This window comes from Mustela nigripes, chromosome 1 (genome assembly GCF_022355385.1).
Source record: "Mustela nigripes isolate SB6536 chromosome 1, MUSNIG.SB6536, whole genome shotgun sequence".
In the NCBI taxonomy this organism is placed as follows: Eukaryota; Metazoa; Chordata; class Mammalia; order Carnivora; family Mustelidae; genus Mustela; species Mustela nigripes.
The window spans coordinates 263,505,401-263,528,262 of record NC_081557.1 but is presented as its reverse complement, the minus strand read 5'-3'; the positions used below and the strand labels follow the sequence as shown (position 1 = coordinate 263,528,262).

The 22,862-nt window shown below is 47.9% G+C and overlaps 1 protein-coding gene across 1 annotated transcript in view; it reads left to right on the top strand.

The window, feature by feature from the left end:
• The first annotated feature begins 123 nt into the window (after window positions 1-123).
• Window positions 124-22,862, top strand: part of NAAA (N-acylethanolamine acid amidase) — a 24,492-nt gene continuing 1,753 nt past the window's right edge. The window contains exons 1-9 of the mRNA XM_059385323.1: window positions 124-326; window positions 970-1,134; window positions 4,573-4,699; window positions 9,139-9,229; window positions 12,581-12,657; window positions 17,815-17,987; window positions 18,137-18,199; window positions 19,127-19,193; window positions 20,080-20,108. Coding sequence (XP_059241306.1) covers window positions 124-326; window positions 970-1,134; window positions 4,573-4,699; window positions 9,139-9,229; window positions 12,581-12,657; window positions 17,815-17,987; window positions 18,137-18,199; window positions 19,127-19,193; window positions 20,080-20,108 — 995 coding nt within the window. The remainder of the gene's footprint in view (window positions 327-969; window positions 1,135-4,572; window positions 4,700-9,138; window positions 9,230-12,580; window positions 12,658-17,814; window positions 17,988-18,136; window positions 18,200-19,126; window positions 19,194-20,079; window positions 20,109-22,862) is intronic.

The following is a 22,862-nucleotide window of genomic DNA, read 5'->3' as shown; positions in this document are numbered from 1 at the left end:
AGAGACCCGGCGGGTCGGGTCACGCCGCGGGCCCCGCCCCCAGCGCCCGGGGCTCCGCCTCCGCCGGCCCTTCCCGGGGCTCGGGGCCGCGCGGTGCCAGTCGCGGCCGCGGGAGCCCGAGCCATGCGCGCCGCGGGGCCGGGGGCGCGCGCGGGGCCGGCGCTGCTGCTGCTCTGGGCCGCGGCCCGGCTGTGCGCCGCCGCCTCGCCCCCCGCCCCGCCGCTCTTCAACGTGAGCCTGGACGCGGCGCCCGCGCTGCGCTGGCTGCCCGTGCTGCGCCGCTTCGACCTGGACTTCTTGCGCTCGGCGATGGCGCACATCCTCGGGTGAGCGCGGGCGCGCGGGCGCGGGGCCGAGCCCCGGGGCACCGCGGGCGGCCCGAGTCCGCGTGCGGGCGGCCCCCACGGTGCTGCGGGCCGGGCCGTCCACCGAGCCGCTCCCCCCCCCCTCCGCCCCCGGGACCGTCCTGCCCTCCTCGACCCCAGCGTCCCGACCCGCGGCCTCGGGGGCGTGCGGGCTCGGCGGGGACCGCATCCGGCGTGTGCGGCCGCTCGGGGAAGCGCCGGGCTTGAGGCCGATCCGGCGGCTAGTCTGGCTGCGGAGCTCGGTGTCCCCGGAGGCGCGCCCTTGCCGCCGACATTCTGGGTCAGGGCGGCGCCCAGGCTGTCACCCGCCCGCTCGGCGCGGGGTCGGGGCCGCAGCCCACACCCTCGTGGCCGGTCCGGCGAGTCTCGCGAGTCCGCCCCTCGGGGACCGCAGCCGCCCGCCCGCCTCCCCTTCCGAGCGTCCTTCTCTCGGGCCCGCGATGCTGCGGGTCGCGTGACGCGGGGCCTGGGCGGTCGGCGGTCAGGGGGGCGAGGAGCCCGGCTCCCCCGAGGATACGGCTCTAGGAGCGCCCCGGCCGCCCGCACACCGGCCGCACCTTCAGCCCCGCGCACATCAGACACCCTCGCGGTTCTTTGTTTCTAGGAATAAGGTCCCCAAGTGGGTCCACGCGTGGGTCGGGAAGGTGGTGGAGCAGCTGGAGCCCTTCCTGCCGCAGCCCTTCGCCGACGAGATCCGCGGCCTGTGCGAGGTCCTCGACTACAGCCTGGCCGACTGTCTGCTGCTCAACCTGGTGTACGAGTCCACCGCGTGAGTGCCCCGCGCCGGCCGGGCTCCCCGGGGCTCCTGCCGCATCTGGTCGCAGCGGACGTGCTTCCAGGGTGGTGGAAACAGGGTGGTGAAACCTCCCGCGCTCTCTCTTTGCCTCTGGGGTAAATCTGAGCAGCAGATCAGGAGCTTTGACAAGGAAAGCAGCTTCTCTGACCTCAGCCTAACCCCGAAGCCCGTCTTCCTCCCTCCACCTATTCAGGTAGTGTCCCACTTTCCCAACGCTGAACTGGACGCATACTGAACAGAAGTTTTTAGAACTCAGCCCACTTGCATGGACCGTCTAGGTATCGCGGGGACCCTGCACCCTTATAATGCAGGGGGTCATCCCCGCACTCATCTGTCCCCTGCATTTATACCTCTGTGTCTGCATGGCCGGAGAGCCTGTCTTTCAGAGACTGTACCCTCCAGGGCTGGGGTCACAGGGAACGTCGTCCTGGCTGAGGCAGAGCCAGCATTTGGTAGGCAGGTGGGCAGGATAAAGTGGCACAGGGAAGTGAAAGCGGGTATCAGGGTGTAGTTGATCCCATGGAAAGTGCAGGGGAATCTTAAGTCTTACTGGCTCAGTAGTAGGTCCTGGAGGTAAGAGAGGTTTGACCTGGTTTTTACCTTCAGAACTTACTGTTGTGCCACCAGACCAGTCTTTTCTAATGACATACTTAATAGCTTCTGGCTGCCAGGACATGTGTGGGGGGAAAGGGGTTCTTGGGATAAGGCAGCTTTACTGCCCCTTGGTGTCTTGCCTGAACCCCTGGGCAGTTTAAGAAGCACAGAGTAGGGCACCTGGGTGGCTCAGTGGGTTAAAGCCTCTGCCTTCCACTCAGGTCATGATCCCAGGGTCCTGGGATGGAGCCTCACATTGTGCTCTCTGCTCAGCAGGGAGCCTGCTTCCCTTCCTCTCTCTCTGCCTGCCTCTGCCTACTTGTGATCTCTGTCAAATAAATAAATAATCTTTAAAAAAATAAAAAAAGCAGCACTTTTCTCTTTAAGGAAATGTTTAAAGACACGGATAAGACACAAACTCGTTAAATGAACCAAGTTAGTTTTGCTATTCTCTTCTCCTACCTCCATCTTCTTCCTATTCTGACACGTGACTTTCTCAACTGAAGAAAAAAAAAAAGGTTTTACTTCCACTTTTGTTGTTGTTGTTAGAGTCTATGTATTCAAGCGGATTTAAGCAAAAGTTCTAGTAAAAACATTCTAGCTTTTGGATTTGATGCTAAGGTATGCGCTGAATTGCCTGAGAACCCAAAGCGCCATCAGACGCTGTTAGAATTCACAAGGGGGGTTTCCTGGGGGGCTCAGTCGGTTAAGCAGAGTGAAGCTTCTGCCTTTGGCCCGGGTCATGGTCCTGGGGTCCCTCCATCCCTGCATGGGCAGGGTCCCTGCTCCGCGGGGAGCCTGCTTGTGCCTCTCCTCTGCCGCCTGCACCTCTCTCGCTATCTCTGTTGCTATCTCTGTCTCTCAAATAAATAAATTCTTAAATAAAAAAGAATTAACAAAGGACATGTTCTGTTCACATTTCCGATGTGAGGCTTTTTGAATCGGAATAATACCAGCTACCCTTACTGAGCCTGCTGGGCACAGGCTGGAGACGGTTATGACCATTTGTGTAGAAAGCAAGTGCCAGAAGGGAAAACTCGCTGAACGTCTGGGGACTGGTGAGCGGTCAGAGCCTCGGCTTTCAAAGCTCCTGTGTCTCCCCTGAAGCCCGCAGCTCCCCTCTTGTTCCCGTGCTTGTGGGCTACCTCACGCTAAAATGTTTGGCTTAAGGGGTGCCTGGGGGGTGCTCAGTCGGTTGGGTGTCTGACTCTTGATCACAGCTCCGGGCCTAATCTCAGGGTCGTGAGTTCAGGCCCTGCATTGGGCTCCGCACTGGGCATGTAGCCTACTTAAAACAAACAAACAAACAAAAACTTGGCTTGACATGGAAATATTGCTGTCATGCCAGTTTTGAAAAATTCTCTGGGAGCGATTTCCACACACTTTACTTTAACCATTTCCAGGTTTTATCAGTCCCTTTTTGGACATCAACTCTTTGAGGATCAGAAATCGTGGAAAAAATTAAGAACTAACCAGACTTCCTTTTTTAAACAAACACAAAAATTAAGTAACATTCATTTTCTCCTATGATAAGTAATATGTAGTCATTATAGGAAATTAGCAAATACAGAAAAGTAGAGAAAAATCAACCACAATTCTTTGCTTGGAAACAACCAACAGCCCTTCTGGATACTACCTCTCCATTTGGCTTGCGTGATGGACACCTTTTTCCCTAGAGCTGGGCATGCTGTGCGTAGGTATTTTTCCACAGAACGTTACATATTCTCAGAAGAAACACTTAGATATCTTAACAAACCTCTTCCTCTTTTCCTCAAAATACTTCTCTCCAGCTGGGAGTTCTTTTTTTTTTTTTTTGAGATTTTATTGGTATATTTGAAAAATAGAGGGAGACAGAGCACGAGCAAGAGGGGAGAAGCAGGAGAGGGAGAAGCAGACTCCTTGCTGAGGACAGACTTGGATGGAACAGGACGGACCTGGGTGGAACAGGACAGACCCAGATGGCCCTGGGGCTCCATTTCAGAACCCTGAGATCATGGCCTGAGCTGAAGGCAGATGCTTAACCCACTGAGCCACCCAGGTGTCCCAGCTGGGAGTTTTTAAAAGATCTGCTTCTCTTGTGAGCTCTGTGCAGGGAGCCCTGATGGCCACCGGGGAAGTGCCAAGCCCCTAAGAGTTGACTGTTTTCCCTCAGAGGACAAACTGAAACATTTGGGGGACAGAATGATTTAGTGCCATTATATATGCTCTGAGAAATTCATAAAAGAGAAGTGAATTTGAACTAGCTTCGAAGGATATGTTCTATAGACTACATCCTGCCAGACAGAGGACTATGCAAAGTTCCAAGGGCTAGCTGAGCTCAGAAGAGTCCACTTCAGATTTATTTATTTATTTAAGGATTTTAATTATTTATTTGAGAGAAAGAGAGCGCGCGAGAGAAAGTATGAGAAGGGGCAGAAGGAGAGGGAGAAGCAGGCTCCCCTCTGAGCAGAGAGCCCCATGCAGGGTTTGATCCCAGGACCCTGGGGCCATGACCTGAGCTGAAGGCAGACACTTAACCGACTGAGCCACCCAGGTGCCCCTCAGTTTTAGATTTAGGATGAAATTCTCTTTCCATACATTTTCACCACTGTGTGTGCTGAGGGCAACATTCTGGTAACGCCGAATAAACCCTGATGAGGTGTGTCTGGTTGTGCTTTTCTCCTTGAATTGTGGCTCTGTATGCTTGTGCAAGGATCACCTGTCATGTGTATCCATTATAAGAATTGTTTTACTTTAAAAATTTTTAAAATGAAACCTCATTCTCCTTTTTCTTAATTTTTTCTCATTCATTCATATTGTACTTGTCTATTTTCTCAGATTCTGCACCAGTATTGTGGCTCAAGATTCCAGAGGCCACATTTACCACGGCCGGAATCTGGATTATCCTTTCGGAAATTTCTTACGCAAGTTGACCGTGGATGTGCAGTTCTTAAGGAACGGGCAGGTATGGTTCACACGCTCTAAGCCTGAGCAGTCAGAGACCAGCCAACCAAAGCTAGCAGTCGCTAGGACGGATGGTCTGCTGCCGAAGTGTGTTCCTGGCTTACGGTACAGAAAACATCCAAGTCCTGGAAAAGTAAAACCTCGGGAGGTTTATGTCCATTACGCTCCGGGAAAGAAGGGTCATTTACAGATACGGAGCACCTGCTCATTTCCTTATGGAAATCTCTGTCAGAATGTGACCAGTCATCCACGTCAGCTCTCCTCTGCTTTCCCGTGCTGAGGAAGCTTCTAGAATAGGGAGGGACGGCATGGTGTCCTGGCTGGAAACCGCCAACTTTGAGGTCCGACAGTCCTGGGTTTGAATTCTGCTTCTGTCCCTTGCTTCCTTTGAGAAGGTGGGAAATCCTTGAGACACGTTTTGCAGACTCCAGCTCAGAGAGGTTAATAATCACCTTATGAGGTAGTTGTAAAGGTTACGTGATCTATGCAAAGCACGGGAGAAGTGCCTGATCAGTTGTGGCCACGTAATGAACTGTCCTTCACTCTGTAAAGTCTGATGGGCCCACAGCACTCTCCTAAGTATGATCTTTAAAAAAATCTTCCTTAGATCATTTTATTTTCATCATAGAAATATAACCTAATATGTACTGTTTTCACATTTCTGTGTAAACATCTGGAGTTTAAACATGTAAATATGGACTGTTTTCACATTTCTGTGTAAACATGTGGAGACAGTCTTTTTTCTTTTAAAGATTTTATTTACTTATTTGACAGAGAGAGACACAGCGAGAGAGGGAACACAAGTTCAGTGAGTGGGAGAGAGAGAAGCAGGCTGCCCGAGGAGCAGGGAGCCTGATGTGGGGCTTGATCCCAGGGCCCTGAGATCATGACCTGAGCCAAAGGCAGACGCTTAACAACTGTGCCACGCAGGCGCCCCAGGAACAGTCTTAATCAGTGTTCATTGAGTACACAAAGCACGTTATTGCAAGGAAACAGTGTGCTAAAGCCAGATTTTGGCTTTGGTAGACACTGTTTAAGGACAAGGACTACATTTCACATGCTCTTTGCATTTAGGAGTTGAGTCACAAATACTATAAACTCATTTATTAAACACTCACTTGGTCATCTGGTTTTACAAACAAAACTTTTTCTTATAAAAACTAAAATAATACATAAATACTTAAAGCAAACATTTCTCATTTTTCTGTTTCATTTCTTTACTTCACCACTGTTAACAATTTGGTTTATAGGGCGCCTAGGTGGCTCAGGCAGTTGGGCGTCTGCCTTTGGCTCGGGTCATGATCCCAGGGTCCTGGGATGGAGTCCCGCATTGGGCTCTCTGCTCCATCTGGACCCTGCTTCTCCCTCTGTCTCTCTCTCTCTCTTTCATGAATAAATAAAATCATTAAAAAATTTTTTAAATTTAGTTTATAGCTGAAGAATTACTTCAAAAATGGTTTTAAGTGGTAACAATGACAGAACATACATCCATACTAATTTCCAAAAGGAAATCTGCTAAAATGTTAGCAATTATTACTGGACAGTGGGACTATATTTTCACTGACTACTTTATGCTTTTCTGCATTATCTACAATAAGCAAAAAATCTTTTAAGTGGACAGAGGAATAAATGCAGTAAAAAAAAAAATTATTTCAACAGTTCCCTCTAGAACTCACCCTGTTTTGTTTTGTTTTTTAAAGATTTTACTTATTAGAGAGAGAGAACAAGCAGTAGGGAGGGACAGAGGGCGAGAGAGAGAAGCAGACTTTCTGCTGAGCAGGAAGCCCGATGCGGGGCTCGATCCCGGGACCTGGATATCATGACCTGAGCAGAAGGCAGGCACTTAACCCACTGAGCCACCCAGGCACCCCTAGCCTCACCCTAACTGTTAATGCTTTGTTTGTTCCTGTGCGTCCTGGAGCGCCCGTGAGAGCTGGCCAGCAGGACAGCTTGACTCCTAGTGCTCAGGTTATCATTAGGAAATCTAGCAGTGGACACCAGAGTATTGTCTTTCCGCTGAGGGCTCACGGCCAAGAAATTGTTGTGCTAAGAACAAGTGATCCACAAAATAATTAATCTCTTATTCTCGAATATTGTTCATAATTTTTAAAGGATTTTACATATAATTCTTCCTTAGATGCTCAGCGCAGGCACATTTGTGCCCTCTGAGGGGCACAGATCAACACTTTCATCCACACTTTCCCCGTGAGAGGCGGAGACCTCACCCGGAGAACTTTGTCCCAGCTCCCGGGGAGGAGACCCGGCAGAGGCAGGACCAGAGCCAGGCCTTTGGCCTCCTAGTAGCTTTCTTCCCCCCAAACTCTGACTAGGCTGTGATTTAGAGTCTCTTGCTGTAGCCAAGGGTCTGCTTATGTTAACTGACTTAGCAGGGACAACAGAAACATGGATGTTTAGAAACAAAGACAGGTTTTCAGAGCCGCAGGATAAAAGAGCTGGCAGATGATATCCCAGAATCATTTATAATTGGGTGTGATCAGACATCTTGGAAACTACAATGTGATTCTGCCTTTTAAACCTTAATTTGCTCTTTCCTTCAGGAGTAACCCTGATATGAGTGTCATGTGTCATTCGAAGAAAGTGACAGTATAATTACTTTTTTTCTTCATATAATTACATTTTGTAAAGGCTTTAGCAGCGAGGTAGAATTATGCCCATTTTACTGCTGTGAATGGAAGTGGGGAGAATTCAGAGAACGCCCTCGAGGAGCTGGGTGAAGGTCACTCATAAAACTAGGGCCACTGCATTTTTTTCTTTGTAATTTCGCCACCTTAAATTATTTTTTACAACCAGATGAGGTAAAACTAAATGATCAAAAAGATTACAGACTTAAGATTCAGCTTTTCTTTTTTTTTCAAGACTTATTTATTTATTGGGGAGAGCATGAGTGGCAAGGAAGGGCAGAGAGAGAGAGACCACAGCAGTGGGGAGCAGCAGGCAGAGGGAGAAGCAGACTTTCTGCTGAGCAGGGAGCCCGGCCATGTGGGGCTCCAGCCCAGGACTCTGGGACCATGACCCGAGCCAAAGGCTTAATCGACTAATCCAATCAGCTGCCCCTAAAATTTAGCTTTCAAAGGAAAAATGTTAACTCAGGCCCATTCGTTTCTCAAAATAAAAAGAACAGGCACATTCTCTCTTTAACCAATGAGATCTGGGATCTGCAGTAGCTGCTCCAATGCAGTTTTTCTCCTCATGGTCCGATGTGGTCTCCTGCCGTCGTGGGAGCTTGTTACCTTAGGCTGCAGTGGAAGTGCTCCCTGTAACTCACGGGATAACCACAAGGATGACATGAGAGATACATGTAAAATAGGAGTCTGGGTGGCTCAGTTGGTTAAGTGCCTTCTGCTCAGGTCATGATCCCAGGGTCCTGGGATGGAGTCTCGCAACGGGCTCCCTGCTCAGTGGGGAGCCTGCTGCCTCCTCTGCCTGTAGCTTTCCCTGCTGTGCTCTTTCTGTGAAATAAATAAGTAAAATCTTTTTTAAAATTTAAAACTTAAATATGATTATGACTGACAAACAGTCTCACTTCTTTCCTGTTACCCTATGCATAGAGCTTACGAGATGCATGATTTAGGGGGCGCCTGGGTGGCTCCGTGGGCTAAGCCTCTGCCTTCCGCTCAGATCGTGGTCTTAGGGTCCTGGGATGGAGCCCTGCATCGGGCTCTCTCCTCAGCAGGGAGCTTGCTTCTCCTCTCTTTCTTCCTGCCTCTCTGCCTACTTGTGATCTCCATCTGTCAAATAAATAAATAAAATCTTAAAAAAAAAAAAGATGCATGACTTATGATCAAGTCAACAGAGGATTTTAGTTGGAGCCCATCTGCTATTTTGAAGATGGATTTTCTTAATCTTTTGGGGTGCACGGTCCCCTTTGATGCAGCCGATGGTCCCATCTCAGGATATTTTATAATACTTAAAATAAAATGCATGGATTACAAAGAAAATCAGTTTTGTTGGAATACAGCCATTTCAATGTCATACTTTTTCTCAATACATTAAATGGTAAATTTTAGCTGTGCATCTAATAACTCCCATACTGACAGTTATGAATGGTGTTTCAGGACATGTAATTACACGATGTCAAAGTAGATATGATAGCGTTATGCATGTGAAACTATTTGCTCTGTCTGTGGCGGCAGAATCCTGGGCACTGGCTGTGACTACAGGATGTGTCTATTACGGAAGGAGTGACGTTTCAGTTAGAAATGGGTGAAAATAAAGATGGACCTTTTCTCTCCCATGCAAGATCAGAGACCTACTGATTTCTATCCATGGCACCCCCAGGTCAAACCTTTCAGAAGGCAATTTAGGAGTTTTTATTATGTTGGCACTTGTAAGGAAAAAACTCAATGAGGGGGACAAAACAGACGACTTCCATGTGTGTTCAGCGCGAACAGCAAAGTGATGCGTGTCTCTCGGTTGTAGGTGGCCTTCACAGGAACCACGTTCATCGGCTACGTAGGAGTGTGGACCGGCCAGAGTCCATACAAGTTTACAGTTTCTGGCGATGAACGAGGTAATCAGAGCAAACCCCTGAGCATTTTGGCTCCGTGCCTGGTCGGTCGTCCCCAGGTACTTGTCGGCTGCCGCAGCTGAACATGCCATCAGATCCCGGCTATACCACCAGCTGGGACCCCCAGCCTAGTGGGGGAGGGGGACGGTGTGCCCCGAGCCGTGAAGATGATTTCAGGGGGTGTGAGTGCTACAGAGAGTGCAAAACGGGGCACCCGGGGGACTGCAGTCGCTTGATTTCAGCTCAGGTCACGGTCACAGGGGAGTGAGATCAAGCCCCACGCTGGGCTCCACACTCAGCGCGGAGCCCGCTTCGGACTCCCTCTCCCTCAGCCCCTCCACCGTGCTCTGTCTCTCTCTCTCAAAGAAACAAGTCTTTAAAAAAAAAAAAAAAAAAAAAAAAAAAAGAGGGAGAGAAAGCAAAACAGGAAGATGTGATGGAGAATGAAGGAGGGGGTGGGGCAGGTACTGCAGGTCACGTGATCCGGAGCCAGAAGCTGGGGGATCCTAGAAACAGAGCATTCCTGGTCGATTCTAGAAACAAAAGATGATGGTGTGGTTGTAGCACTGGGAACTGGCATTACAGGCAGAGAGGAAAGCCAAGGCCGTGGTGAGGGTCAGGATGGGGAGTTTGGATTTTCAATGTGATGGTGGAATGGAAGACCTAGGAGGGCTTTAGGCCGGGAAGCGAATCACTCAGGCTACTCCCTAGAAATCAGTCATTGGGGGTGACATGGAAGCAGACGGTTAGGAAGCTGCCGTAGTCATGTAGAGGCTACATGATGGCATCCTCTGGGTGACAGCTATAAAGCCTTCCACAGCTTACTGGCACCTTCTGGTCACTTTTCTCAGGGGACCTTCATGACAGTCCTGTCAGACAGGCCAGGCTGGTCGTATTGACCCCACTGGGGAGGCAGAGGAGGAAGTGGAGGCTGTGGGGGATGGGTGTGTGTGTGTGTGTGTGTGTGTGGCAGCTGGCCTGTGGAAAGGTGGTTCTCAAACTGGTCCCCCAGGTCTGGTGGTTATACGACTCCGCCACCAGTCCCTAGGTCTCAGGGGACATCAGCTCCACAGAGCGTGGGAGACCCAGAGGTCCACAGACGCTGTCTCTGTCCTCAGGAACTGGCAGCTGAGCTAAGAAGAAAGTCATAAAGTTGAGTGTTGGTCGTTGGATGAACGCGACCGACGTCATGTGGCCTGTTCCTTTGGTTAGGTCTGTTCTTACCTTTCTACATAAGGTTGGCGGGAAGACGCTGGCGGAGGACGTGCCAGTGTCCAGGGCTCCGCTCTGCATCCTAATGGGTTCCTAGAGCATTTTCTCAAAGTCGGCAATGAATGAGACTGGTTCTCTCTCCTTTTTTGAAAAGATTTCTTTCTTTTAGAGAGAGAGAGAGAGCGCGCGCATGCAGAGGGCAGGGGCAGAAGGAGAGAGAGAATCCTCAAGCAGACTTCATGCTGAGTAAGGAGCTGGACACGGGGCTGGATCTCAAGACCCCGAGATCATGAGCTGAGCCAGAATCCAGAGTCGGCCGCGTCACCGACTGAGCCCTGTGGGTGCCCCACTGACTCTCAACCCGTGGTGCTCAGACCACAGACAACACTTACTAAGGTTTCACACAGAATGTCTGTCAACAAGTGTGTGTTTCCAGGCTGGGCTTTGTTTCCATCATTTTGTGACTCCAAGTGTTTAACAACGGATTAGTAGAACCTAAGGTACGAGCAATCTAGAAATAACTGAGTTCTTCTGTGACGTGCACATTTAATGAAATACCGTCAGACTGCCTTTTTAATACTTATATTAGTGAAAACTAGTTCTATTTTAGTCTGCTACGAGGGAGTTAAAAATGCCTGAACCATAAGGAAAGCAATTGCATTGCTCCAGGCAATCCGTGCCCTCCCTAATACTCACCATCTTGTTCCCCGACCTCCCACCCCCAGCCCCTTCAAGACCCTCAGATTGTTTTTCAGAGTCCATAGTCTCTCATGGTTCACCTCCCCTTCCAATCTCCCTCAACTCCCTTCTCCTCTCCATCTCCCCTTGTCCTCCATGCTATTTGTTATGCTCCACAAATAAGTGAAACCATATGATAATTGACTCTCTCTGCTTGACTTATTTCACTCAGCATCATCTCCTCCAGTCCCGTCCATGTTGCTACAAAAGTTGGGTATTCATCCTTTCTTTTTTTTTTTTTAAAGATTTTATCTATTTTATTTGACAGACAGAGATTACAAGTAGGCAGAGAGGCAGACAGAGAGAGAGGGGAGGAAGCAGGCTCCCTGCCGAGCAAAGAGCCCGATGCGGGGCTGGATCCCAGGACCCTGAGATCATGACCCGAGCTGAAGGCAGAGGCCTAAACCACTGAGCCACCCAGGTGCCCCTTGTTTTTCTTTTTCAACATTTCTGTAGCAATTTGGGGTCTCTTCTGATTCCATACAAATTTTAGGATTGTTTGCTCCAGGTCTTTGAAAGATGCTGGTGGAATTTTGATCGGGATGGCATTGAAAGTATAGATTGCTCTAGGCAGTATAGACATTTTAACAATGTTTATTCTTCCGATCCAAGAGCATGGAATGGTCTTCCTTCTTTTTGTGTCTTCTTCAATTTCTTTCATGAGTGTTCTGTAGTTTCTAGAGTACAGATCCTTTACATCTTTGCTTAGGTTTATTCCCAGGTATCTTATGGTTCTTGGTGCTATAGTAAATGGAATCGATTCTCTAATGTCCCTTTCTGTATTCTCATTGTTAGTGTATAAGAAAGCGACTGATTTCTGTACATTGACTTTGTATCCTGCCACGTTACTGAATTGCTGTATGAGTTCTAGTAGTTTGGGGGTGGAGCCTTTTTGGGTTTTCCATAGAAAGTATCATGTCATCTGCGAAGAGAGAGAGTTGGACTTCTTTCTTGCCAATTGAGTACCTTTTATTTCTCTTTCTCGTCTGAGTGCTGTTGCTAGGACTTCTCGCACAATGTTGAATAATGGTTCCTTTTCCCCTCTTCTTGCCCTCACTCGGCCTCCACCCAAACCTGTTCCTCTCCTGGTTTTCCGTGTCTCAGGATATGATACTTCTTTCTGCTGCACTGATCGTACCAGGAGAATCTTTTGACCCCTCATTCCCGGGTCTTAGCGCCGCTGTCCAAACTGGACTGTCTCTTCCAAGGCCCTGGAAATGTGTGTGTACATTGGTTTCTACGGCTGCCATGAAATTTGAGCTTTATCTTTGGAAACTGGACCACCAACTCTTCTCTCCCGTCGGCTTGTACTCTGGGAAAGAAATAAGACGGATGGAGTTTTAAAATGTGGCACTTGGGCAACAGTTTGTACTTATACATATTGTTTCTTCCTCAACTTGGCAGACAAAGGCTGGTGGTGGGAGAACGCGATTGCTGCCCTCTTCCAGAGACACTACCCGGTCAGCTGGCTTATCCGTGCTGTGAGTACTCGCACTCTGAGCTCCCCACCCTCACTCCGTCTTCCGTGGGGTCATGGTGTAGCACTCTATGTCATTTAATGACTTTCACATTGACATTCAACAACTTTTCGATAAACATTTACTTCAGGTTAGAAGTTCCTTGAAAGGATGGGCATCGACGGGTTTGCAGAATGCACAGTGATAAGAAGCGTCGAAGAAAACAGCTGGGCACTAGTTAGAGTAGTCGTTACAGAGTATAAATTCCCGGTTATAAACTAAGTTGCGGGCATGTCATGTACGGCATGGTGATTACAGTTAATAATACTGTATCGCGTAAGTGAAAGTTGTTAAGAGTAGATCTTTTTTTTTTTTTTAGAAAGAATCCATTTTGACTTGGGTAGGCATCAGGATTCTTTTTTTTTTTTTTTTAAGATTTTATTTATTTATTTGACAGAGAGAGATCACAAGTAGGCAGAGAGGAAGGGAAGCAGGCTCCCTGCTGAGCGGAGAGCCCGATGTGGGACTCGATCCCAGGACCCTGAGATCATGACCTGAGCCGAAGGCAGTGGTTTAACACACTGAGCCACCCAGGCGCCCCTTAAGAGTAGATCTTAAAAGTTCTCATGCAAGAAAAAGAAATTTTTATAACTCTGGATGGGGACGGATGTTCACTAGACTTACTGTGGTGATCATTGTGCAGTATATGCAAATATTGAATCATTATATTGTACGCCTGAAATAATATAATGTTACGTGTCAGTTATATCTCAATAGAAAGAAAAGTCAGTGGTAGAGACAGATTTTAGTCGGTGCCGTGCTGTTGTAGTTAGGAATAGTGCCCAGGTGGACAGACTCAACTTTGATTTGTACAGAGGTGACCGGTGTTTTAAAGGGAGGAGATGGGAATAGAGAAGGATGTGGACAGGGGCGCGGCAGAGCTGGAGGAGTGAAAAATTATGGAAAGTGGACAAGAGGGCTTGTCCCTGTAAAGCCTCGCTGGGGTTGCTAACTGGTGCTCATCAAAGTTAGCCTCCTGCCCTCCTGCAGAGACCGGAAAACAGGGGCCCTATCTTTTGCTTTTTAATTTTAAACTTATATCGAAAAATGTATTCATTGAACAAAATAAAAGCAAATACGCATATAAAACTTTGTACTATCAGATGGACAAATGTTTTCGGGATCAAAATAAATGTTTTATGAAAGTCACTCTAAAATGGCAGGATTCTCTGATGAGTAGTTTTTCAAATGAAATACTTCCCTATACGTCATTTTATTTATTTTATTCATCCTGAGACGTGTACTCCATAACCCCGTCATCTGTTTCACCCATCACCCGCCCACCTCCGCTCTGGTGATCGTTACTTCTCTACAGCTAAGAGTCTGTTTCTTGCTCTCTCTCTCTCTTTCCCCTTTGCTCATTTGTTTTGTTGCTTAAATTCCACATGAGTGAGTGAGTTCATAGGGTATGTGTCTTTCTCTGATTTCTTTTGTTTAGCATAAAACTCTCTAGCTCTATCCATGTTGTTGCAAATGGCAAGATTTCATTTTTGATGGCTGAGTAATATTCCTGTGTGTGTGTGTGTGTGTCTGTGTGTGTCTGTGTGTGTGTGGCTGTGTGTACCACATCCTTATCCATTCATCCTTCAATCTGTCAAGGGACACGTGGGCTGCTTTCATAATTTGGTTATTGTAAATAATGCTGCAATAAACTTAAGGGTGCATAGATCTTTTCAAGTTAGTGTTTCTGTATCTGGTGATGGAATTACTGGATAGTAGGGTAGTTCTATTTTTAATTTTTTGAGGAAGCTTTATACCATTTTCCACGATAGCTGCCCTGGTATATGCTCCCACCAGCCCTGCCCTGGGGTGTACTCCCAACAGCACTGCAAAGTGCTTCCTTTTCCCCACATCCTCGCTAATACTTGTTTGTTCTTGTATTTCTGACATAACCTTTCTGATAGGTGTGAGGGGATACCTCACTAAGCGCTGGCGGGACAAGCAGTCAATTCTTGCCGCAGCCTTATTTTCTCAGGCAGGGGTGAGAAGAGGGGCCACGGTCACCTTAGGGCTGTAGCCTGGAGCTATTAGAAACTGTTGTTTGTTCAAGTCTATAGGCCAAGGTTAAGGCCTTATCAAGCAAGACTGCTCAGAGGAGCCTAGCCAAAGTTTGGTCAAGGAGGGAATCTTTGTTAGAGGCTACAGTATTAGGATACTATAGCCTCCTAATCTTGATAACTGGTTGAGATAAGAGTTAACTGTAAGCTTTTCAGCAGATAAAAATGTACCCTTCTTTTAGAATCTGCATTTGCAAAGATCAGTATTTAGCAAAACAAAGGCATTAGAAAGTAGTTCTGCACACAACAAAAAGAAAGTTTGCTTTAGTGACCTCTTGGACAGTAGAGTTCAGGCCACATACAAATTGTAATTTGAGGACATTTTGTGCAAGGATCTGGCCCTCCCCAGCTTTACCCTTTTTGGCTTTTCTTAGCCTTGCTTTAAATGATCTTAGTCCCTCTGGACCCGGACGTCTCCTCAACTTCCTACCTGGGTACTTCCTAAAGATCTTAACAAACTGTGTACCCTTCATACCTTTTTTTTTTTTTTTTTAAGATTTTATTTATTTATCTGACAGACAGAGATCACAAGTAGGCAGAGAGGCAGGCAGAGAGAGATGAGGAAGCAGGCTCCCCGCCGAGCAGAGAGCCCAACACGGGGCTCGATCCCAGGACCCTGAGATCATGACCTGAGCCGAAGGCAGAGGCTTCAACCCACTGAGCCACCCAGGCGCCCCTCCTTCATACCTTTTTAAGATGACCTCTATAACTTTTCATCCTAAGATACGAAAAAAATGCAGAGTATTGCAAATGTTGCCATTTAAAAATAAAACTAGAATTTAAATCTAACTGGTAGAATCTAAATACCAACATGATTTTTAAATGTTTTAGGTAAAATTTACCTACAGTGACATGCACAGATCTTAATGGTTTAGTTCCATGTCTTGAAAGTCGTACACACTCATTTATCCACCCACACAGGCACCAATAAAACAAGACACAGAGCATTTCCAAGTCCCTGGAAATTTCTTCCAGTTCCCTTCTCAGCAATGCCTCACCGCCTCTGACACCCTTCTCCAGTGAAACCACTCTGACCTCTGTCACCACAGACAAGTTTGCCTGTTCTAGAATATATATAAGAGAAATCATAGAGCACAGACTCTCTCACACTCTGCCGGATACTTTTCTAATTCATCTATGTTCTTTGTATCCCTCGCTCATTCATTTTTATTACTGAAGAATATTCAGCTGTATGGCTATGCCACGATTCATTCATTTTCCCATTGGTAGACATTGGACTGTTTCCAGTCTTGGGTGTTGTGAATAAGCCTGCGATAGAATTCCCGGTACAAGGCTTCTAGTCAACATGCTTGTCCATTTCAGTTGAGTAAGTGCTTAAGAGCAGAATTGCTGCGTCGTAAGGTTGGTGTATATATATAAATATTTTTTAAAGATTTTATTATTTATTTTTTGAGAAGGAGAGAGGGAGAGCACACACACAAGCAGGGGGAGGAGCAGAGTGGGGGAGAGGGAGAAGCAGACTCACCACTGAGCGAGGAGCCCAATGTGGGGCTCGATCCCAGGACTCTGGGATCATGATCTGAGCTGAAAGCAGTTGCTTAAACAAGTGAGCCGCCCAGGCACCCCAAGGTCGGCGTTTTTGTAATTGAGGTATAAAGCTGTGCCATTCATGTGTCATACCATTCATCTATTTAAAGAGTACAACTCCCCAGTTTTTAGTACAGTCAGAGTGGTGCAACCATCTCTACAATCAATTTCAGAACATTTTCATTCCCCTGGAAAGAAATCCTGAACCCACGAGCAGTCACGACCCATCTCCATAATCTCCCCAGCCAGACAGATAAGGTGCTTGTCCTACCCTGACTCTGCCACCCAAAGGAAGCAAGTCACCACCACCTTGGGATTTCTTCCTCACGTTCTTTGGCTTTTTTCTCACCGGATTCTGCTGGAGGCAGTGAATTCTTTGATAGTTGTCGGGGGCTGGTGTCGGCGACATAAAACTGTGTTCCTGACTCCTCTTGCCTCCCTTTATAATTTTGCCGAGTTCAGAACAAACCACTTCAGTCCTAAATACCTCACCCCTCGCGGTCCTATGTGTATGGGAGGGGAAGGTCCCAAAGCCCTGCCCCGGGTGGATGGTTTATGGCGCCGAATGAGGGCACCTTTGCAGACGCTAATATTTTGAATTGTGCTTTTGCTTGACTTTACCATGCCCCCTGACACTGTGCCCGGCAGTATTCGGATGGGTGAGCAGAAAACGTCCTTTCCAAGAGCGGTCGGGAAGACACAGCAGGAAGGGCGGGCTCTTCTGCAGATGAGCTTGAGCGAGGCAGGGAGCCCCTTACCTGCCCATGCGACAGCCCTTGGGAAGCCTTCACGAACCCCGGGGAGTTCTGAACCCCCTGCTCACTGCTCTGATGTCGCGTGCTGTCTTCCGTCTCCAACCTTTGCCAGACTATTCCCCTGAGCCAGAACTGTCTTCCCCACCCCCACGCCCAGCCCCACAACCACGACTTGGACCAGCCTCACTTCCCTTTGTCCCTTTGGCTTCAGCTTGTGCAATACCTCCTGGGCTGCTTCCTAAATGTCTTGGATGACGTTGGGTCCCCTGCTATGACTTTTCCAGCAACTGCTTCTCCCATGTTGACACCCTGTACACTGTGTCACCACTGCCCATTGACTTTCCTGTCACTCTTGGAAATCTGGAGTGAACAAGGTTAGGTCAGTCGTAGTCACTGTTCTGTCCCCACGCCAGCACAGTGCCCAGCACATGGAAGGTATTTAGAAAGGACTTGTTGAATGATCAAAGGACCGAGGACACGGGGGCAGTCCTGGGTGAAGGTGACCTGCCTTGAAAGCGTGTGGCGCAAGGTTGGTGAACCGGACCTTGAACTTGTCAACAGTTCTTTCCTTTTGTGAGAAAAGTCCCGCTGCTGTCAGCTCCCTACGGAGCCCTCGTGAGAGGAGGTTGAAGTCGAGCAATTCAAGGTGGTAGCCATGGCTGAATGTATCAGGAGAGTGTGCTCCGGTCCGTTTGTCTGTCCGCTGGCGTGGACCACTGCCGCGGGAGACGAGGCTGATGCAGGCGTGTCTTCTCGTTCAGACCCTGAGTGAGTCGGAAAACTTCGAAGAAGCTGTGGTTAAACTGGCTAAGACACCCCTGATCGCTGATGTCTATTATATCGTCGGGGGCACGTCCCCGCGGGAGGGAGTGGTCATCACGAGGAACAGAAACGGCCCAGCAGACATTTGGCCTCTGGATCCTTTAAATGGAGCGTGAGTAGAATGAAAACCCTGGCCATTATGTATCGATCATGTTTTTCAACTAGTGAAACTAGAGGTATTTTTTCGTTTTCGTAACTTGTTCTTCTTTGGCTGCGTGCCAAATGACCTTGGGTAAGACGAGGTGTTGCGCTCTGTTGCAGGTGGTTCCGGGTTGAGACGAATTACGACCACTGGAAGCCAGTACCCAGGCAGGACGACCGGAGGTAGGCCTCTGTACACTTTTCAGTTCCCAGTGTTTCCTCGGGGTCGGGAGAACGGGCCCTTTATAGGACGAGAACTGGAGAGGACTACAGGCGCTGCCCCTCCCAGAAAATGTACCTGGGTGCCCTCACCCAAGGCTTGGCCAAACTGGAAGAGTGTGGGGAGGGCTTCTTGGCAGCTGGCTGTTGGAAGGGAAGGTTGGCCCTGGCCTCAGGGTCAGAAGGCCTGTAGCCACCACTGGCTCTGCTAGTGACTCCCTGGGCGGCTCCCCGAGCCTGTGTTTACTAAGCTGTAAAAGAAAAGGGTAGAATAAGAATCAAAGTTTTCCATGGAATTAAGACTTGTTTGGAAGGAAAACATTTGCTTTAAATAAATAAATAAATAAATAAATAAACCAGCTAGGGGCTTTCTTTGGTCCTTCTAAAATTTTTTTTAAAGATTTTATCTATTTATTTGACACAGAGAGAGCACAAGCAGGGGGAGCAGCACAGAGACAGGGGGAAGCAGGGAGTCTGACACGGGGCTCGATCCCAGGACCCCAAGATCATGACCTGAGCTGAAGGCAGACGCTTCACCTACTGAGGCCCCCAGGGACCCCTGGGCCTTTTAATTTTAAACATTTTATAAATCTGTGCATCCCCAAACAACAGGCAGTTAGGTATTTCCTCCTGGCTTAACTGCCCCACGTGTTTAATGGCAACTGTTTAATTTCGTAGCAATACATTTTCACCTTCCCAGCTTCCCCGTGTGCCCACGGGCCTGACTGATGAATTCATTTTACCGCGGTGGTCTGAGACTAGGCAAGAAGCGGGTTTGGGGGCCAGGATCTGCTTTGGTGAAAGGGAGGTAAGGCAGCTGGGCCTTGTCCTGGGAGCCTCAGGGTGAGAGCTGGTGGCCTTCAGGGTTTCCTCTGACTCTTCTCCTTACAGAACGCCTGCCATCAAAGCCCTCAATGCCACGGGCCAGGCCAACCTCAGCCTGGAGAAGCTCTTCCAGGTAACTTCCCAAGCCGTGATGTTCTCCTCTTACCCAGGATGTTTGCTGTCTTTGTTAACAGTGATTAAAAAAAAAAAAGAAGAAGAAGAATGTGAAATCTCTGAAATCAAGCAAATGTGGTAGATGACAGTGTCGGAATCAGAGTTTCATCTGGTTGAAAACCTTCTTAAGAGTTTATTTATTTAGACAGACCGCTGGAGAGGGAACACAAGCAGGGGGAACAGGAGAGGGAGAAGCTGGCTTCCCGCTGAGCAGGGAGTCTGATACGGGACTCGATCCCAGGATGCTGGCATCAGGACCCAAGCTAAAGGCAGACGCCCAACGACCGAGCCACCCGGGCGCCCCATGAAAAACCTTTTAAAGAGTCCAAAGACAATTTGGCATAAAAGATTTTTTTAAAGTTTGCCTTTTGTGACAAACGGAAGTCTAAAATGAGAATTAGCTTCTTTTTAGGGATTCTCAACTAATGATTTGATAATTATATTTGTTTTTATGTGGTCCGCTTCATTTAACTCATTAAAAATTAAAATTCTATTTATAGAATCCTTCAGACTTAACCTAAAAGGTCACCAGGACCCATAAGTTAGTGGGAAAGGAAAGTCAAACAGAATGTATAACTAAATTTTTTTTAAAAGTCCGATGACATTTTGTGAACTGGTTTCAGTGTAGGTCAAAGTATCCTCTTCACCTCGGTTTTTCTGTCTGTTAGAGACACAGTTGGGTAGATGTTCACTGTTTAAAAGGAGAAAGGATTCAAAAGTCTGTAACTCTGTCCCCCCAAGACCCGCAGGAGTGTTAGGTAATTTTATGCTTCCCATAGATTTACCTTTTAATATTTTTTCTACCTCTTAATAGTCTTTGTAATATGATCTTTTTTCTTTTGCAGGTTTTGTCAGTGTTTCCGGTTTATAACAAGTAAGTGACATGTTCGACGCATCTGTTCACACATCACCCCAGAAGCGGGGACTCAACTCCCATACTCTGGCTCAGCAGGGTTCTGGGTGCCTCTCGGTCGGGCTTTCCAGGTGCTGTGGGTACAGCAGTGAACCCGGCCGAGTCCCTGCTCTCACGGGGCTAGCGTTCTGCCGGCGGGAGTAGGGGGGAGGCAGGGAGGGGCAGAGAAACAGACCATGCATGAGTCAGGTGAGAAGCCCATGAAGAAGAACAAAGCTAAGGAGGCTAGAGTGATCCAGAAGGAGGAGGGCCGTGATGTGTTCATCCTAAATCAGTCTCGCATGGGGGCCGCCAGCGCCGGTTTGGGGCACTTTAATCCCACTGTTACAACCAAACTTTAGACACCCTTGGCCTCCCTGTAACTTGCTGGGCCGTTCTGCTGCCCCTGTGCTCCGCGCACAGATGATTCAGCATCGAAGCTGCTGTTTCTTTTTTGGCCTGAACCCTTGACAGGAGCATTCTGTGGGCAGTGGCTTCTCGGGCGCAGCCCACATCGTCCTCTGCGGGGAAGCTCTTAATGAAACCTAAGTGGCAGCCGCAAGACTTGGACAGGAAACTCTGAAGGTCCCAGAAGACCTGAAGGTCCCTGTCACCAGAAGAGCCAGGCTCACTAGACCAGCAGCTCCTCCTCCTCCTCCCCTCCAGGTGGTGCTTCCTGGCCTTCCGGGCACCTAGGGTTAGCTCCTTGGGGGTGCGGACACCTTCTCTTGCTTAGTGAGTGGGGCTTGGTTTAATAATATGAAAGAGGAAGCATCTGCAAGTCAAAGCCGTTTTATCTCCTCCTTTTACTCAGTAAATGCCCAAACCCAGCATTTCCTACCTCTTTGTTCTCACATCTGCTTTCTCTAACGCACGAATACAAAATGGTCCTCTTCAGGAAACAGCCTAATACCAACAAAATCTGTACAGCAATTTTTAGTTTCAAATACCCAAATGATTTTTTTTTTCTTTGAAATGATCGTCTCTTACACAAACACAACATAGTTTTCCTGATGGGCTCTGGAAAAACTTCCATATATAAGTACTTTAAGATTCCTTAGCTGTTATGACATTTTCAGAACTGGCAGTGGTCTTTCATTTTGTACTATAATAGGAATATATCTTCAAATTGTCCCTTTGAAAGTTTTTTCTGTAAGTGTGGCCTGATAAAAAGATGAACACTGAAAAATTTATTCTATAAACAATATTCTAAGAGCGATACAGAAAAACAAATCAGACAGTACTTTGCCACTCTAACAAAGGAGCTGTGTGGGTAACGAATGATACCCAGTGCTCTGCGGGGTAGGGGGAACCCAAAAAACAAATGAAAGACCCCCCTCAGTTGTAGCATTTATTGACTTGCGTGTTGTAAACACTCCCAGCGGAGCCTATTTGAACCTCCTGACTGACTGGTTTCTGCACTTCCTGCGTGTGTGCCAGTCGGCTCTCCCCAGCCTGTGGCAGCCAGCCGCGCCACAGGGTCCTGGGGTCCAGCCCCGCCAGCCGCGCCACACAACGAACTCCATCCTTTTCAGTAGGGCACAGTTTTGCCCTTCTAATATTCGTTTTAAAGAGAAGGGTGTTCTTTTCTGTGTGTTCTTATAGTTTAAAAATAATTTTTTAAATGATGATATTTTTTTTCTAAAAATTAGCATTAAAATTAAAGAGTTGTTATATATTTTTTAAGATTTCATGTATCTGAGAGAGAGAAAGCTCGAGCAGAGGGAAGGCGCAGAGGGAGAGGGAGAAGCAGACTCCCTGTGGTGGAGCAGGGGGCCCGCAGGGCTTGAGCCCAGGACCCTGAGATCTTGACCTGAGCCAAAGACAGATACTTACTTGACTGGCTAAGCCACCCAGATACCCCAATAGTTGTTATATTTTTTAAAGCATTGCCTATGCTGTCAACAGCCCTTATAATTCTAAATAGGTACACCATGGCCAATGAGATATATTGTATAGAGTTAAGCATTTTACAATTTTTACTTTTTCCTCTATTAAAACTCTGAAATAAACATATTTGTACATCACCCCCCCCCCCATACACGCGCCCTGCTTTTGGATTATTTTCCCTGGCTGAATTCCCAGAAGCAGGGTAACTGAGTTAAAGGCTATGACTGTTTAAATGGCATATGAAATGTTTTGTTGAAATAGAAATTATAAATAGTTAACCAAGTAATATTTTTCTCCTTGTGTAATTGAAAACCCAGGAGGAGCTGCATTTATTTTTTTAAAGATTTATTTATTTATATTAGAGAGAAGAGTGCATGAGTGGTGGGGGGGGGGGTGCCGGGGTGTTGCAGAGGGAGAGGCAGAGAGGGGAAGCAGACTCCCTGCGGAGCGGGGCTGGACCCCACCACCCTGGGATCTTGACCTGAGCTGAAGGCAGGAGCCCCACCCCCACCGCTCAACCGACTGAGGCACCTGGGTGTCCTGAGGAACTGCATTTAAAGGATGTTCACCACTGAGTCAGAATTAACACGGATTCCCGCCTGTCGGGCCCTTTCCTTGCAAGGAAGGCCCTTTGCGGTGTGAAGGTCACGGAAAGAAATCGCAACACAAACCGCTCAATGCTGCCCCCTTGTGCCGTGCTGTAGACTTGCACCCACCTGCGGTGGAATCCAACCTCTGATGAGTCTCTAAGCAGAGAGAATACTAACATAGGGATGATGAGTCTCTAAGCGGAGAGAATACTAACATAGGGATGATGAGTCTCTAAGCGGAGAGAATACTAACATA